This window comes from Eptesicus fuscus, chromosome 18, assembly GCF_027574615.1.
Source record: "Eptesicus fuscus isolate TK198812 chromosome 18, DD_ASM_mEF_20220401, whole genome shotgun sequence".
Classification (NCBI taxonomy): Eukaryota; Metazoa; Chordata; class Mammalia; order Chiroptera; family Vespertilionidae; genus Eptesicus; species Eptesicus fuscus.
In genome coordinates, this window is record NC_072490.1 from 41,051,038 (window position 1) to 41,068,901 (window position 17,864).

Consider the following 17,864-nt stretch of genomic DNA (forward strand, 5'->3'; position numbering starts at 1 on the left):
GTTCAATTCCAGCTAGAGGCATGTACCTTGGTTGCAGGATCGATCCCTGGCCCTGAATGCAGAAAGCAACCAATCAATGTCTCTCTCTCACATGGATGTTTCTGTCTCTCCCCCTTCCTTCCACTATCTCTCCTAAAAATTTGTGAAAGGCTGTATTTTAAGTTTTGCTTTTCAACAGATCTCCAATTTTGTCTTATTCCTTCTTCTCATCAGTCCTAATCTAGATGCTTTCTCTCTAGAAGTTATGGTTAATTAGAATTCAAAATAGCACTCCACCAACTGTAATCATGCACCTAAGCTGAAATAGTGTATCAAAGCAGAATTCTTTCTTCAGTTTTACAATAAAGATCACAGTTTATTAAAAAGAAAAAAAAAGAAAAAAAGAAATGGCTTTGAAAACATACCGATTCATCCTTCTTGCCCTTTCCAATACTTCAAACATATGCTCTTGAAATAAATCAAGCCGCCGGTAGCGATTATTTTCAACATTCTTCCTAATTATGTCAAAAGTAAGAGGAGGTTTGTTTGGAAAGCTGGGATCCACAGCAGGAATTTCTGCTAAGGAATCACTGTAGCATCTTCCCTCATCATCTTGGTGACTCATGACTGACACAAAAAGATTGTGGATAAGCTCTTGAATCAGCAAGGTAACATTTGGAACATGAGAGTCCTCATCTCCCTCCAGGTCTCTCCGAGTTTCAAGCAGGACTTTGTGTAGGACAAGGGCATCTTTGTAGATCAAAGACTCAGGCTCATTGTATGTACAGGCATTGTTAAACATCATAACGAAGTCCTCAACCATGGAGTCTATATCTTGGTATTTGTTGGCCATCATATGACTTCGAATTTTTTCCATGTCCATTGGCTTTTTAATGGTCAGGTAGTAGTCAGGCAGCTCAGATCTGGAGGGGAGTCTCAGAAATATGGCACTGAGGCGGCGACCCCTCTTATCAGTATAGTTCTTTACAGCTTCATATACTTCATTTAGTTTCTGCTGCATTGGAGTCATGTATTTTGATTTTTTAGGAGAAACACCACTCTTCCTACCTGAAAAAAGAGTTAATGTTAAATGGATAAAATGAAATAAAAGAACCTAAATTTGTACATAGTTGGTAGAAAGGGACTATTTCAAGTGATTTGTAAAACATAGTAATTATCGTATCTCTAGTGAAATATATTCTATTGCAAAAAAAGAACTGGGAAAAATTTATTCTGTTTCAATAATCATGTTTTTGGTTGGAGAGTAAATACTGTTATTTGAATATGGGAGAATAAAGAAAATGAGTAGTTATGTGGCATTCTAATTCCATCACCAGTGGAATCCTTGAGAACTGAGAGCTTCATCATGAGTAAAAGAAGAGAAAGATGTTAAAACAGGACACCTTGTAGTTTTACATCTCAATTGAGAGTAATAGTATGAACTTATAATGTATTTTATCTTTAAATATAAAACACACACACACACCCTTCCTAAGTCTGTTCAATGAAAAACCTAGAAACAATGACCAACCCAGTAGTAGTATATCCTATATAGTTTTGACTGAACATATTATAGTTTTGAAATACTGATTTCAAATACTAATGTCAGTAACTTTTTGGCAAATGGCCAATTCCCACTCTGTACAAGATGAGCCTAGAATATTTTAAAACACAAGACAGTAAAAAAAAAAAAAAAAAAAAAATATCAATGACTTCTTACCATGGCCATGTCAAAAGAACATAGCAACCAGCCTGGGACAACATGAGCATCAATAAGGACAATAACTAAATGAGTTAAAATTCAGCAATATGTTTAAATCTAGTAGTTCTTAACGACACATAAAAATCCTATATAATAAAAGGCAAATATGCAAATTGACCAAATGGCAGAACAACTGGTCGCTATGATGCACACTGACCATCTCTGGCAGATGCTCAACGGAGGAGCTGCCCCCTGGTCAGTGCACTCCCACAGGGGGAATGCCGCTCAGCCAGAAGCCAGGCTCACGGCTGGTGAGTTGCAGCAGTGGTGGCAGGAGCCTCTCACACTTCCGTGGCAGCGCTAAGGATGTCTGACTGATGGCTTAGGTCCGCTCCCCACAGGGAGCAAGAGGGCACCGGCTGGGCTGAGGGACTGGGCCTCTAGTGAACAAATAACTGGGTAAATGTTGGAGATGTCAGTAAACCAATGCAGTATTCTGAAAAATGGTAAATAAAGGGGGGATGGAGGAAAACCTAGCTTTTATCCTTTCAAAAAACAAAAACAACCAAAATCTGTACCACCAGGTAATCCAATATTGAATGAGGCAAGGTTTCTCTATAAGTATTCCAGTTGGTAACTGAGTAAGAAATGTTAACATAAAATTATCACTACTTTTACATCTCTTTAATAAATCACTATCTCTTAACACAATGGACAGAAACAACCAGATATCACATGCCACCTGATGGAAGACAATATATTACCTCTGATGTTGGACTTTGTGTCAAAGGGAGGGGATGAGGATCAAATATAAATCTGATCAAGTCTCTGGCTCCAATTATAGGAAATACAAAGGCCAAAAGAGCATGCAAAGAAATGCAATTAGCAAAACCCAGACTGTGGGAAACTATAGTACAAACCTAAATTCTTCAACAAATAAACTGTGAAGGAAAAAATAAAAAGAGAGGAATTTACAAATTAAAAGAAGCATCATTAAAATGCAATGTGTGTTTGTTGATGGTTTCTTTTGCTGTGTAGAAGCTTAAAGAACAAGAAAGCCCATTGCATGGGAGAACATATTTACCAATGTTATATCTGATAAGGGCCTAATCTCCAAAATTTATAGGGAACGCATACATCTTAACAAAAAGAAGATAATCCAGTAAAAAAATGGGCAAAGGACTTAAACAGACACTTTTCAAAAGTGAACATATAGAAGGCCAAGAGACATATGAAAACACTAGAGGCTCGGTGCACGAAATTTGTACACTTGGGGCAGGGGTCCCTCAGCCTGGCCTGCGCCCTCTTGCAGTCCGGGAGCCCTGGGGAGATGTCTGACTGATGGCTTAGTGGGCCTAAACCGTCAGTTGGACATCCTTAGCATTGCCATGGAGGTGGGAGAGGCTCCCACCACTGCCGCTGTGCTCACCAGCTGTGAGCCTGGCTTTTGGCTGAGAGGCTCTCCCCTTGTGGGAGCACACTGACCACCAGGGGGAAGCTCCTGCGTTGAGCGTCTGCCCCCTGGTGGTCAGCGCGCATCATAGTGACTGGTTATTCCACCATTCGGTCATTTGCATATTAGCCTTTTATTATGTAGGATACTCTGTAGATGAGGACCCCTAGAACCATAAGAAATGCAAAAAATTCACTGTTAACTCATTCTCAAATTGCCCACTCTTAAAATAAAATTTCTTCCTCTGTGGGGTGTGTGCTGCACCTTGGGAACCACTGGGCTTGACACTTTTCCTCTCTGAGCTTCATTTCTGAATACACACGCATATACCATGGGAATTATAATCTCTTCTCTGCCTACCTCACTGGATTGTCATGAGGTGGTTCTGAGCTAATAAACCTAGAAATGCTTCATCAAGTAAGTGATGTCTAAATGGGAAGGGAATGTTATTTTTAAGCTCGCGGGTATCCTCGCAGGTAGCAGGTGCTGATTAGGGGAGGCGGGCATGATTGTTTCCTAGGACTGTAGCTATGGAAGCTTTGCAGAGGGTTCCGCAGGCTTTGGAGGGGCGGGCTCTGGCCACCAGCCCTGTAGCGGTGGTCATCCCTGGAGGCGCTGGCAGGGGGCAGTAACTATCAAACCTACCCACTTGGCACCATTCTTTAAATTGTACATGGCTGTTTCACAGCTGTACCTGCTCAGGGCGGGGCTCCAATCTCCTGGAGTGGGGTGGGGGCCGGGCCAGGGCAGAGCCAGGTGGGCTAGGAGGGAGGGCTTAGCCGTGCCCCCAGTGAGATTCAGCGAGCTTCTGCTGTGGAGATGGCGCTGCTGCTGTCGGGAGGAAGGGTCTGAACCTGGGGGGCCGCTCAGGCCTGCCTCCACCCTAGTCTGGAGCTGTAGGGAAGAGAGGCGTGGTCGGCCCCAGTGGAGGGGGCCCAGCAGCGGTGGGCCGCGGGCCCTGGGGGCGTTGACGGGTGGTCACCAGTGTGCTATTGTCGTGGGCGCCCCTGGCGGGGGTGGCAGGGGAAGAGATTGGAAGTTGGAGGTGAGGGCTGCAGCTACCCCTGAGGCTGGGTCTTCTCCCCAGCCCCCCGGGTATGCGGGGGCTGGGGTAAGGTGTCTGTCCATCCCCCCAGGGGTGCAGTGGCTGAGGTAGGGTGTCTGTGCAGAGGGATTGGAAGAGCTCCCCGTGGCCGCTTCCTCTTCCTTCTTTGCAGTCCGGGCTCCTGTCAGGCACTCTCCTCAGACCCCTGGGAACTTGGCTCCGGCCTCCCGCCCCTTGCTGCATGCGCAGCTTCCTGCTGGTCTCCATCAATATGCAAATTGGTCGTTACTGGGACACCGTAATGGACAATTAGCATATTACCTCTTTATATGTATAGATGCTCAAAGTAATCATCTGAGAGATGCAAATCAAAATGACAATGAGATACCATCTCACACCTGTCAGAATGGCTATCATCAATAAATGGACAAACAACAAGTGCTGGCGAGGATGTGGAGAAAAAGGAACCCTCACGCACTGCTGGTGGGAATGCAGACTGATGCAGCCACTATGAAAAACAGTATGGAGTTTCCTCAAAAAATTAAAAATGGAACTCCCATCTGACCCAGTAATACCACTTCTAGGAATACTAGTATATCCCAAGAAATCAGAAACACCAATCAGAAAGGACATATGCACCCCTATGTTCATAGCAGCACAATTTACAATAGCTAAGATTTGGAAACAGCCTAAGTGCCCATCAGCAGACAAATGGATTAAAAAAATGTGTACATCTACACAATGGAATACTACGCTGCTGTAAAAAACAAACAACTCTTACCCTTCGCAACAGCATGGATGGAAACGGAGAGCATTATGCTAAGTGAAATAAGTCAGTCGGAGAAAGATACATTTGTGGAATATAATGAACAACATAAACTGATAAAATAGATCCAGAGACAGAGAAGCATTGAAGAGACCATTCAAACTTCAGAGGGAAGGTGTGTGTGTGGGGGAGGTAAGAGATCAACCAAAGTACTTGTATGCATGTATATAAGCATAACCAATGGACACAGACACTAGGGAGGTGAGGGCATGTGCTGGGGGTGGAGGGTGGCTGGGGAGACTCGATGGGGGTAAAGGAAAAGGAGACATATGTAATCCTATATGTAACTAGGGCCCAGTGCATGAATTCATATAGCAAGCCCGGCCCCTATGGGGGCAGATTGGGGCTGGGCCTGTTGGGAGGAGGAGATGGCGGGGAGGGGGGGGGGGGGGGGGGGTTGGTTGGCTGGCCCACCCCAATCGGGGCCATCAGAGATGGGCTGGCTTGGGGAAGGGGCTGTGGGCAATTGACTGGTAGGCCCCGCCCCTGATTGGGGGCAGGGCCGGCCATGGGGAGGGGCTTTGGGTGGTGGGCTGGCTGGCCCCAACCCAAATGCTGTAAGGGGTGCCAGTCGGGGTGCCAGTGGCCTGGGGGAGGGGCCATGGGTGGTTGGCTGGCCAGCCCTCCCCCTAATAGGGTAGGGGAGCCAATCTGGGGTGGGGTCAGGTGGGGGGAAGGGCTTCAGGAGGTTGGCAGGCTGGCCCTGCCCCCCTATTGGGGTGGGAGGGAGATCAGAGGCGGGGCCAGCCTGGGGGAGGGGCTGGAGGCCGATCAGGGTGGTGGGGGCCCATAGGGGGAGGGGCTGCGGGCCTACTGTGGTGGGACTGGCTGATTGGGGGTATGGCTGGCGAGGGTGTTTGGCCGGCCGCCCCCCTCTAGATTGGGGTGCGAGAGTCCAATCAGGGGCAGGCCGGCAGGGGGGAGGGGCTGCGAGGTTGGCTGGCTGGCCCCACCCCCTGATTGGGCCGGTTCGCTGGCCACAGTGCGTGTCATAGCGACTGGTCATTATGGTCATTGCAGTCGCTGGCTTTTTACATATATAGATACTTTGAACAATAAAGAATTTAAAATTAAAAAAAAAAATAAAGGCAATGTGTGTACCTTCTTTGTATTCTACCTCAACCAGACATTGCATTAAAACATGATACAACACAATTGTAGAAAATTTATTATGAAGCATCCTTGACAAGCTGAAATGAAATCTAGTCAAGCCATTATAATTAAATTCCATTTGTAAGAAATAAGAGGAATAAAGGAAAAAGTTAACAAGGAAGTGACCTGACTAACCCAGAATTTGGGACTGTACAAGAAAAGTTACCTGGTTCCTAAAGAGTCAATGGCATGAGGATAAAAAAAGGAGGGGAACTGCTCTAGATTATGCGCTTAGGGGCATAACAATCAAATGTAATATGTAGAACATAATTAGATCCTGATCTGAAGAAACTAACTGTAAAAATACATCTGTGAGACAACTAGTAAAATTTGATAGGTCATTAAATGAGAGCCAGATACTAAGAAGCTGATACTTTTCCCGGCTGGTGTGCCTCAGTTGGCTGAGTGCCTTCCCACACACCAAGAGGTCACAGGTTCATTTCCCAGTTTGGGCACAGGTCCAGGTTGTGGGCTTGATCCCTAGGAGATAGCCCATCGATGTTTCTATCTCTCTCCCTGTCTCCCTTCTCTAAAATCAGTAAAAAAAATTTTTTTAAAAGAAACTGATAATTTCACTATATGTGATAATGACTTTAAGAAAATGCAGTTGACCCTGGAACACTAATTTGAACTGCAAGGATCCATTACTGATGGGCTTTTTTCAATAAACATACAGTGAGCCTCCCAGGGTTTCGAATCCACAGATTCAATTAACCCTGGATTAAAAACAGTATTTTTGATCCTGGGATGGGAATCTGCATATGAGGGCTCACATAAATTATATGGAAATTTTAGGCACATACCCTTAAATCCTAACTTGTTCAAGGGTCAACTGTATCTATATATTTTAGAGATGTATACTAAGCTATGTAGAAATTAAATGACATAATTGAATTTTCTTTTAAATTATTTAGAACCAAAGAGGAATACAGGAAATAAGAAAAGGGAATATAGGAAATAAGTATAATACAATCTTTTAAAAAAATATATGTTTTTATTGATTTCAGAGAGGAGGGGAGGGGGGAAGAGAAACATCAATGATGAGGGAGAATCACTGATTGGCTGTCTCCTGCAAGCCCCACACTGGGGATCGAGCCTGCAATCTGGGCATTTGTCCTGACCAGGAATCAAACCATGATCTCCTGATCAATGCTCAGTCACTGAGCCATGCTGGCTGGGCAATACAATCTTGATAATGCTGAGCAACAGGTATAGCATACAGAGTTTCATTGTACTATTCTTTATAATTGTGTATGTTTGAAATTTTTCGTAATATAAAATAGAGAAATGAAAAGTTAACATTACATATTAAAATCTCCCTTCTCCAAACTTAAAGAAACACATGTATTTTTATATATTTAGCCATTGTTAAATTATCTATTTATTGATCGATCAAACTTTAGTGTCCTAACTCAACTTACAGAATTAGTTCTTCCAATTTTTTTCATTTTTTACTTGTTGATTTTAGAGGGGGGAGGGAAGGGAGGGAGGGAGGAAGGGAAGGAGGGGGAGAGAGAGGGAGGGAGAAGGAGGGGGAGGGAGGAGAGAGAGAGAGAGAGAGAGAGAGAGAGAGAGAGAGAGAGAGAGAGAGAGAGAGAGAGAGAGAGAAAGAGAGAGAGAGAGAGAAGAGAGAGAGAGAAACCTGGATTTGTTGTTTCATTTATTTATGAATTAATTGGTTGATTCTCTATGTGCCCTGACTGGGGATCAAACCTGCAATCTTGGTGTATCGAGTCAAAGTTCTAATCAGCTGAGCTACCTGGCCAGGCCCAGTTCTAGTTTTAAAAGGCATTGTGTCCCTAAAAAGTAGAAAAAAGTATTTCATTTCTGCAAACCTTTTGTATGCTTTTACAATTCCATGAAAAGATAACCAGAAAAAAATCATCACTTAGCAATCATACCCAAAGCTATTGTAAAATTCAGTGTACAGCCATTTCATATAAAAAGTAGGATCTTATTTCCCTATTTGGCAAATATGGTCCTAAAAAATATATGACAATACCACTATCATTTGTTGGTATTTGCTTCATTAATTATAAGTTTTAATAAAGCAGAAACGTCCTGCTTAACCCAATAGTAGTAATTATTTTTGAGTTATTCTTTTCCCTCAAAGTTTTTAATACCATCCACACACCACATTCAAGACAGCTAAGTTAACTTATGGATAGTACGTGGCTGGACATCCCTACCCTCTCAAATTCTGTCTAGGAAGTTGCTGGGATTCATTTTTAATTCTAGTAATCAGCAAACATACAAAAACCAAAATTGCCACTACACCCATTCAGGCATCATATATAGAAAAAAAATACCTATTCTGACTAACATTTACAAAATATCCATCACATTCAAGAAAACACCACTGACATTATATTCTATTCCTACATGCTTTCCACAGTTTAACAACTTAAAATATGGAAGTGAATGCTTGAGAGGAAGAAAGAAACTCTGTGCTGGAGTGCAAGTTCAAATACATTCACCACTTATTAAGTATTTTTCAGTAAATCAGTAATCTATCCTTGAGAGACGAAATGGAATAACAAACTGTGAGGTTGCCTTACTCAGCTTGAGTTTGGGAGAAGCCATGTCATCATCATCAGGCAGTGGTCCCAGCTCTTTCCTTTTATCTTTGAGTAACTTTTCCAGGATGTGCGCATCGTTGTACACCTATATTCCATAAATATATTTACAATTATTTTCTAAAATACTTACTAATGAAGTAGAATACATATCCATAAAGAAGTCTTAAAAATACAGGTTAGAATAGTTTGGAACTAAAGAAATAAAGCTTGAGATCACCATCAAGCAACAAAATCACATCTCTCTGTGGTGGGCTTAGGCTTCAATTGACTTGTTTAAGCTTTCCAGGAGATTTTAATGTGCAGACATGCATGCTAACGTTTGAGAACTACTATATTAGAATCATTGCAAGTGACTACAGAAGTTTTAAAACATATTTACATGTGTTTTGTTCTTCATAAATCTTTTCACTGGACCCTCAAAGTAGCAGACTTAGCTCAATAAAAATTAAAAATATCTAATAGTTGGAGAGAATATCTCAAACCAAGTCCCAGGTTAAATGGGATTTAGCATCAGTCTGAGTTCACAGTCTGGAATCTGATCTGTGAAAAGCAACAATCCCTGCTTAGGTGCTCTCTCTGAAGAATGGTTGACTGAAGGGTAGTATATCTCATCACTGATGTTTCTATCTCTCTCTCCCTCTCCCTTTCTCTCTGAAATAAATAAAAATATATTAAAAAAAGAAAGAAAGAAAATGTGTCTTAACTACACTGAAAAAAACTGATTCCTGATATGTCCTTACCTGGGAGCCCTCCTCATTATAGTGTCTGGCATTCCGGAACATCAACTTCATGTCTTCCATCATACCCTCTTCCCCTGCATATTTGTCATTGCGGATGTTATGCTCAATTATTTTCAAGTCCATTGGCTCCAAAATGATTTTATAATAATCAGGATAGTCCTTTTTGGATGGTTTAACCATAAATAGATCACAAAGTCTTCTGCCTGAACCTGGCTCACGAGCTTCAAGAACAACATTGAATAAGATTTTCATTCGCTGCTTTCTTATGTTCTTTTTACTGTTGAAAGGGGAGGTAGAAAAGGGGGAAAATGAGAAATTCAGGTTTTTTTATACAAGGATATACATGAAATGAAATTAATTAATATTGCAGGTGCTTCATGATCATAATTTGTTGATTATGTATGCCACAAACACAGTAAACATGCTGGAAACTATAAGCAAGTATAAGGAAAATTTCCAAAATCATTAAAACGTAGTGACTATGGCAGGAGCAGCCAATGAACACCAGACAAACCTGTTTAGAATATTTATGAAATGCAATGCTTGAAAAAAGATCTTATCTGACAGCCAAAAAACATAAAATCTTATTATCAATTCAAATGTTTTGTTTTTAAGAATACAGCAAAAGAGAATTAAAACTATTAATTCCCTACTTAACAGTCCTCACTTAAAAAACAAAACACAAATGCACACACAAAAGTGTTCTCTCTCTTAAGACAACCACTCTGAACACCTGCATATCCTAATTACCAGAAAACAAAGCGGGTCTGTCTGCCAGATTAGCATTTCTATAGCAGATACAAGTCTCTCTTGCATTTACCCTGTCAGGGTCAGTCCCTGCTTCCTTCCTCCATCAGCAGTATTCCATAACCCCAACCTAGTGTAAAGAATGGTCTGTGTCACCAGAAAACTTGAAGGAATGAAAACTGACTTTGAAGCCAATAGGAGTCCCTTGGAGCAAGCCTGGCACCTTGCTTGGTCATGTGGTTCATGGCAGTCTTTCCAGGTAAGGAACGAGGGTTGCTTTTTTGAGAGATGGCAAGGAAGGAACCTCAAGACATTTTGGAAACCTCAAGAATGTGAGGAATTCACCCAGGTCTATAGGTATTGCAATCAAACCTGATGGCTTCTTTGCCCTAACGGGCTCATTAAAGCTCAATCATGAGATTCCAGCAAAGCAGATTTTTAAAAAGCCTATACAATCTATTACTATTCTTGTTATGTTTATGCAAACAATCAGGCCAAACTGAAACTGGACGTAATACAGTAAATAAATAGGTCTCTAATAAAAATGAGGGTGATTTTAGGGGGAAAAATTGTACTTCAATAGACTCTAATACACAGCTGTGAATATTAGACACAAATTCAATTAATTATCTCCAAAGTTTTATTTTTCACCTATTAACTGAACTGGATCCTAAATTTTTCTAATGTTTATAAGTATTTGGCTACAACCTTCCAAACTAATGTTTTATTTTTCTCCCATCCTTTTACTTGGAATTATTAGAACTAAAACTTTTTCCTTCCACTGGACCATTTGTAGTAACTCTTGTCATTCCAACTTTTGCCCCAATAATACTATGTTTTGTAACACAGTTTGTCTCCACCAGGTTATAAGCCTTACTCATCCTCAGGGACCTGTAGACACCACTGCCACCTCCTTCCATGCCTAGGCTTCATAGTCCCTGACAGACAGCAAGATTCTCTTGGCTCTGAAGAAAAACGTCACCCCCTTTCAGCAGGAAGCTGGTACAGAAGACACCCTGCACTCCTTTTCTCTGAGATTTCAGAGCCAAGATCCCTGAGGGGGTGATGCTGTAGGCAGTTAGACAGACAGGAGCAGAGCAAGGATGGGCCAGGTAAAGAAGGTCAACAGGATGGAAAGCCCTGTATCTAGCAATGGACAATCAATTGTAGGGTGGGACCTCGTCCCCAGGGTGACTTTTCCCTCACTAACATATCGCTGGTCATGCAGTTTGGACCCCCTGACCATTTCTCCCTAGAGATAACATCTAGCCTCAGTTGTACTTCAGTTCCAGGCCCAGATAAACAACAAACCCAGCAAAGGCTGACATCAGGACTAGCTGCATTGAATAATCTCCGCCCTGCCCTGGTGCTGGCCAATCAATTAGTGGAGACCACAATCATGAATGGACACACCTGGAAAACTGCTGAATATTCTATTGAGACCATACCCTGGGACCTTCCCTAAAACGTCCATCCTTAACCCCTAGGATGGAGGACCCAGTGCACTCTCCCTCCTGGGAACATGCCCGTGCCTTTTCCTTTATCCCTTACCCCCCCACACACCTCACCCCCTAGCACATTACCATTAGCTTCCCCACTCCCAAGCACCAAGAACCCTTCCTTTACCTTTGTAACTTGTTTACTAAGCCCATTTCTTCTAGGAATTAATTTTTCTATCTCTATAATTTACCAAATAAAATTTCTCTTACAAAAAAATAGTCTGTGGTTCATCTGAGCTCTTGAGTAAATTTTCATCCTTGAGTGTGATCCCTGTCTTGTTCTCCAAATTCCCCCAATGAGATCCTATATAATAAAGAGGTGATATGCAAATTGACCATCACACCCTCATAAGATGGCTGTCTACCACCAGGCCAGCAGAGGGGTTAGTGAGGGACAACCAAACGACTAAACAAGCAGGCTGCATGGGGCGACCAGGTCGGCAGGGGGGTTAGTGAGGGATGACCAAACAACTGAACAGCAGGCTGCGTGGGGCGACCAGATTGGTAGGGGGGATAGTTGGGGCGACCAGGCCGGCAGAGGGGGGCAGTAAGTGGTGACCGGGCCGGCGGGGTGGGGTGGGGTGGTGGAGGAGGACAGTTAGGAGCGACCAGGCTGGCAGGGAGGGGAGATCAGGCCAGTGGAAGGGGGTGGGCAGTTAGGGGCGACTGGGCAGGCAGGCAGGTGAGCGATTAGGAGCCAGCGGTCCCAGATTGGAGAGGGTGCTGGCTGGGTTGAGGGGACCCTATGCATGAATTTCGTGCACCGGGCCTCTAGTATGATACTAAGAAACTGAAATGAGTGGTATGGAACAAAGTACAAGGGATCAGATTGGGACCTGAGTTAAAAAAGGGCTCACAAGAACATATGGGATAGTCTCTGAATTACTGAGGAAAGTGGTTCAAAGAGGCTAAATGACCTGCCCAAGGTGAGTGGTTCAGTGAATTATCAGAAGAGATGATCTTCCAATATGATTTCTGGTCTAATGTATGTCTTCAACACACTGATAAAGAAATTCTAGCCAGACTCAAACCAGCAGTCTCAAAGTGAACAGGAATATAGGTAATAAAAAGAAATAACGTATGACTTAATTTCTATTTAGCAGAAACTAAAATCCTATAATGTAGTACTTAGAGATAAATAGTTTTTTATCTGTTCCCTATCTTATAAATGAAAGGAAATTCATTCTTGAAGCAAACTATGTGTCTGAATGGGTCTCCAAGTCCAGTCCTCTGACCACTCACTGTATTGCTGGGTCACGAAGAAGCCAAAGGCCAGATATTTTCTCTCCAAGGTTCAAAATATGCTTAAAAGAAAGAAAAGAAACAAAACTCAAAGAATAATTAACAGATGTGAAAAGAAATATTCATCCTTAATCACCAAAGAGTCATGGGTTCAATTCCCACTCAAGGGAACATAACCAGGTTACAGGTTAAATCTGATAGCTGGTCAGGGTGTGTGCAGTAGGCAACCAATTGATGTGTCTCTCTCACATCAAAGTTTCTTTCTCCCCTCCCACCCTCTCTGAAAATCAAGGGAAAAAATATCTTTGGGTGAGGATTAACAAAACAAAACAAAATGTAAAATGCCTCAGAAATGCTATCTTCCTAGCATCACGGAGCTATTAGGTGACAAAACGGATCCCCATTTCCTAGGGCTGGGATCATGCCCAGAAGCTGTGTATTCAGACTGCTCATTTCCCTTGGTGGCCTCCTTGATCATTCCTGCCATTTCCTCCTATCATTATTTTTGTGTCTCTATGTCAAATTAGTGATTGTTATGTGAGGACAATCTAGAACAGCGGTCGCCAACCGGTGGCCCGCGGACCACTGGTGGTCAGTGAGGTCCAAAAGGTTGGCGACTGCTGGTTTAAGGAAACCTTTGGAGCAGTAGTCACCTACTGGCAGTCCACGGACCACTGATGGTCCATGAGGTCCAAAAGGTTGGCGACCGCTGATCTAGAAGATGTTATTTCTCCAAAGTGGCATCCTGGGGCAATGATGTGAGAGGAAGAGTTCTCTCAATAAAGGTTTTTAGCAAGTGGATAATGGAAAGGGAACTCGGGACAAAGCTCCAATAGCAACGAACTCCACATCTAGGGAGAAATTAAATCACAGATGACTTTAACCTTCAGGAAGCCTCTAAAGAAACATTTCAGAACCTAAATTTGATATCACAGAATACTTAAAACTAATAAAGTCAGATATGGTTTCTTTAGGTCTTACTTGTGGGTGCTGAACTTCAAAAGGAAGACTAGGGAATTCTATTTTAAACATCTGAGCTTAAAAGAGCTCTTTAATAATCAACTCAGAATGAAATCACTCCTCATTCCAGAAATACCAAGCAGAACAATTCAATTGAGGCCCTTACCTAGACCAAAAGATCAGCTCTATTCACTTCCTAGCTCCAATACAACTACCATTAGGCTTTTCTGTATGAAGCTACAAATATTCTAATGTGAGTTAGTCTAGGGCAGAATTTTTATCAGACTTTTAAAGAGAAGAAAAGGCTTTTAACTAAATTTTAGGGAAAATGCCAAAAAGTAAAAGAATGGCAAGTAATCAGTTCTTCCTACTGGAATAACTGACACTAGGCAGTTTTGAATGGAACATACTCAAAATGTAAAATCTAACTGTTTAAGAAACTGCTCTAGTCTGGTCAGTGTAGCTCAGTGGTTGAGTGTCAGCTCATGAACCAGTAGGTCAAGGTTCGATTTCTGGTCAGGGCACATACTCAGGTTGTGGGCTCAATCACCAGTAGGGGCAGTGCAGGAGGCAGCCAATCAATGATTCTTTCTCATCATTAATGTTTCCATCCCTCTCTTCCTCTCCCTTCCTCTCTCTGAAATAAAAACTTTTTTTTTAAAAAGAAAAGAAACTGCTCTAATAACTGAAATTTACTGTTTTATGACATGTATTACTAATAACATCCTTTCTACATTTGTATCATTCATGCTTTAAGAGAGATGTATAACTAGTTCCCATCTTCAAAGGCAAGCAAACTTTTTTTATTAGAGTCACTTAGGATCTTTTCTGAACACATCCATTTTTGTTATTTTGTTTACATTTTTCCAAGTCCTTAAATTGCCTTTGAGACTGAGAACAACTGGCCCATTAGTTTTAATCTGGCTGTCAGAAAATGCAGAGCTAAATTTATACTCTTTCATAATAAACTGTATTAGACTAGGTAACTAGTATATATGCTTTATGTTTTTCCAATATGGGTGCCAAACTTTGATTATATCCATGACTTCTGAAAGAAAATTTAAATACTTTTTGAAATGAAACTATATTATAAAAAGATAGCTATCACATTCCCTATTTAATATTTTCTGGTTCCTGTTTTCAATGTCATTTTGCTTTTCAGATTCTTTTTAGAACCCCTCTATACATCTTACTACTCTCCTCTCTCAGACCATTAACAGCAGTTCGTTTACCTTTCCCCATTTTGGGAAAGGTGCATAAATTAAATCCCAGACCTCGCCTACTCATTCTTCTTCTCATCTTTACCAGTACTTTTGAATATAAAGTAAAATACATCTTAAGAGAGTTCAAAACCAGGATTGTTTATCACTGTGCACTTAAGGAGATGCCAATTCAGATCACAGGCATTGTTGTAACAAACATAGAATTCTAGAATTTTATAGGAGATGGGCTATAAAGGGTCCTGTGCTAAAAATCAGATTACTACAGCAATTTGCCAATAAATGAAAGTCAAGTGTCTTGAGAAATGGGTGCTTTCTCTAAATTGCACAAAGATCTTGAGCTGACAGAGGCTCCATTCTGAACCTCTGATTTTCCAGAATACCTGCCACCCTCCTCCTCCTGACCTCCACAGCAGCCAGAAGTAATGGAATTACTGTCATTTTTTGCTTTTCTTAGTTTATCATCAAATTTTTTTTTTGTGTGTGTTTTAAAATATTTTTATTGATTTGAGAGGAAGGGAGAGGGAGAGAGAGAGAAACATCAATGATGAGAGAGAATCATTGACTGGCTGCCTCTTGCATGCCCCCTCCTGGGGATCGAGCCCACAACCTGGGCATGTGCCCCTGACCAGAATCGAACCCAGGACCCTTTGGTCCACAAGCTGACGTTCTATCCACTGAACCAAACCAGCCAGGACATCACCAAGTTTTAAAGGCTGTCCATAGCCATTCTAGATCTGAACTTTCCCTTCAGTTTTTCATGCCAGTGTTAGTCCTAACCCTCATACCTTGTGGCTGACCACTTTCTCAAATGTCCCTAATTATTCTTCCTCTGAAGTTATTATTTATTATTATACCAGAGGCCCGATGCATGAAATTTGTGCAAGGGGCTCGGCCCTCACAGCCCTGGCTGCCCCGGCCAGCCCTCACAGCCCCGGCTTCATCTGGAAGGTCATCCACATGGTTGTCCGAACAGTCGCTCAGCTGTTAAGTCTAATTAGCATATTAGCTCTTTATTATATAGGATGTATTTGCATACACATACACATCCTATTTATAGTTATAGCTAATACTTGTACCACGTGTCAGAGACTGCACTTAAGGATCATATATACATTCTCATTTAATCTTACAACTTTGACAACCAGGTACAATTATTATCTCAACATTGCAGATGTAAAAACAGAGGATTAGATAGGTCAAGTAAATACCTAAGGCCATAAAGTATTTAGTGCTGAGAATTGAATCAGCTGATAATCACCAGGCTGCTTTTATCATGCTCTCCCTTTTCCCAAGTTAATGCTTATTAACAGCTTCTCTAATCAAAGTCCACTCTGTTCATAGGCTTCAAGGTAGCCCAGCATTTAATTCACTGGCCCTAGAGCTTCCGTGGTGCTTACTGTTAAGCTAAGTAGATCCAAAGGTTCTTTCTTTTATCAGGCTTACTATATTTCATCTTCAAGTCTTTAAGAAATAAAACCTTTCATTCATCTTTTCTAACGTGTTTTCCCAGACTAGTGACATCTGACTAAAAACAAAATGAAATCCACTGATTTCAAATCTTGATATCAACAGAAACTACTTCCAGAAAATAATCACGGCTACATTTACTGAGTACTTTCTGTATCCAAGCTCAAACATAATAACCAATCAGGTCCTCTCAGTAATCCTATATAGGTATTATCATAAACTCCTTGTTTGAAAGAGGAAATTGAAATGAGGCTCATATCAGAGATAATAAAAAAAAACCACTGGGATTTGAACCTGGACAGTCAGGCTCTAGAATTTGGGGTTACAATACTACTCCATGATGTCCCACATTTCTATTTCTACTACTACTTAGAGCTGTGCCATACACTATGAGTGATATAAAAGAAATACAGCCTGGCTGGCGTGGCTCAGTGGCTGAGCGTGGACCTACGAACCAGGAGGTCACAGTTCGATTCCCAATCAGGGCACATTCCTGGATTGCAGGCTCAATCCCCAGTGTGGGACGCGCAGGAAGCAGCCAATCAATGAGTCTCTCTAATCACTGATGTTTCTGTCTCTCACTCCCTCTCACTTCCTCTCTGAAATCAATAAAAATAAAATTAAAAAATAAAGAAATACAATCCATGGTCTTTTAAAAAAAACACTGAGAAAACTTTTCTTAAGGAAAATATTAGGAATAAGGTTTTGTAGGATGGACTACACATGGTAGCAACATACAGATAAGTTTAGAATACTACCTTAAACATGGTAGGAAAATCAGATTTCTTAAAGCTATTTGGGCAATCATAACACATTTCCATACTACACAACTATGTATCTTATGTAATTATTTTAGTACAATCTTCCCACATAGTTTCATTTGTTTTCAACCTGTTTTCCTGACTTAATAAATTCCTGACAGGTACAGGTGATGACTAAACGTTCTCCTTTATGACCTGTAAGAACAGAGTCTGGTGTTCTGCAAGCAATTGACACTCCATGAATGCCAGATAGCAAAGATAAAAATAAAAGCACCACACAATGAATACTAGGACTATAACATGGCAACTCATAGGCTGTTTTAAAAATCACAAGTAACATGCAAAATAATGGATGCTTTTAAATAAAACATGGACAAGATCAGAGACTAAGAAAATGTGTTCATGCTCAAAAAGCACTAACCCAATGGTAGGTGTCAACACAGATCATCATCACTTGGATTGTCAACACTGATTTTAATCCCTCCACCA

The 17,864-nt window shown here is 41.5% G+C and overlaps 1 protein-coding gene across 1 annotated transcript in view; it reads right to left on the reverse strand.

Annotated features, from left to right (window-relative positions):
• PBRM1 (polybromo 1) overlaps nt 1–17,864 on the reverse strand; it is a 140,359-nt gene that overhangs the window by 74,257 nt on the left and 48,238 nt on the right. Inside the window, exons 17-19 of the mRNA XM_008151491.3 lie at nt 9,477–9,753; nt 8,716–8,821; nt 405–1,047 (exon numbers count right to left, since the gene is read on the reverse strand). Of these exons, the coding sequence (XP_008149713.3) occupies nt 405–1,047; nt 8,716–8,821; nt 9,477–9,753 (1,026 nt within the window). The remainder of the gene's footprint in view (nt 1–404; nt 1,048–8,715; nt 8,822–9,476; nt 9,754–17,864) is intronic.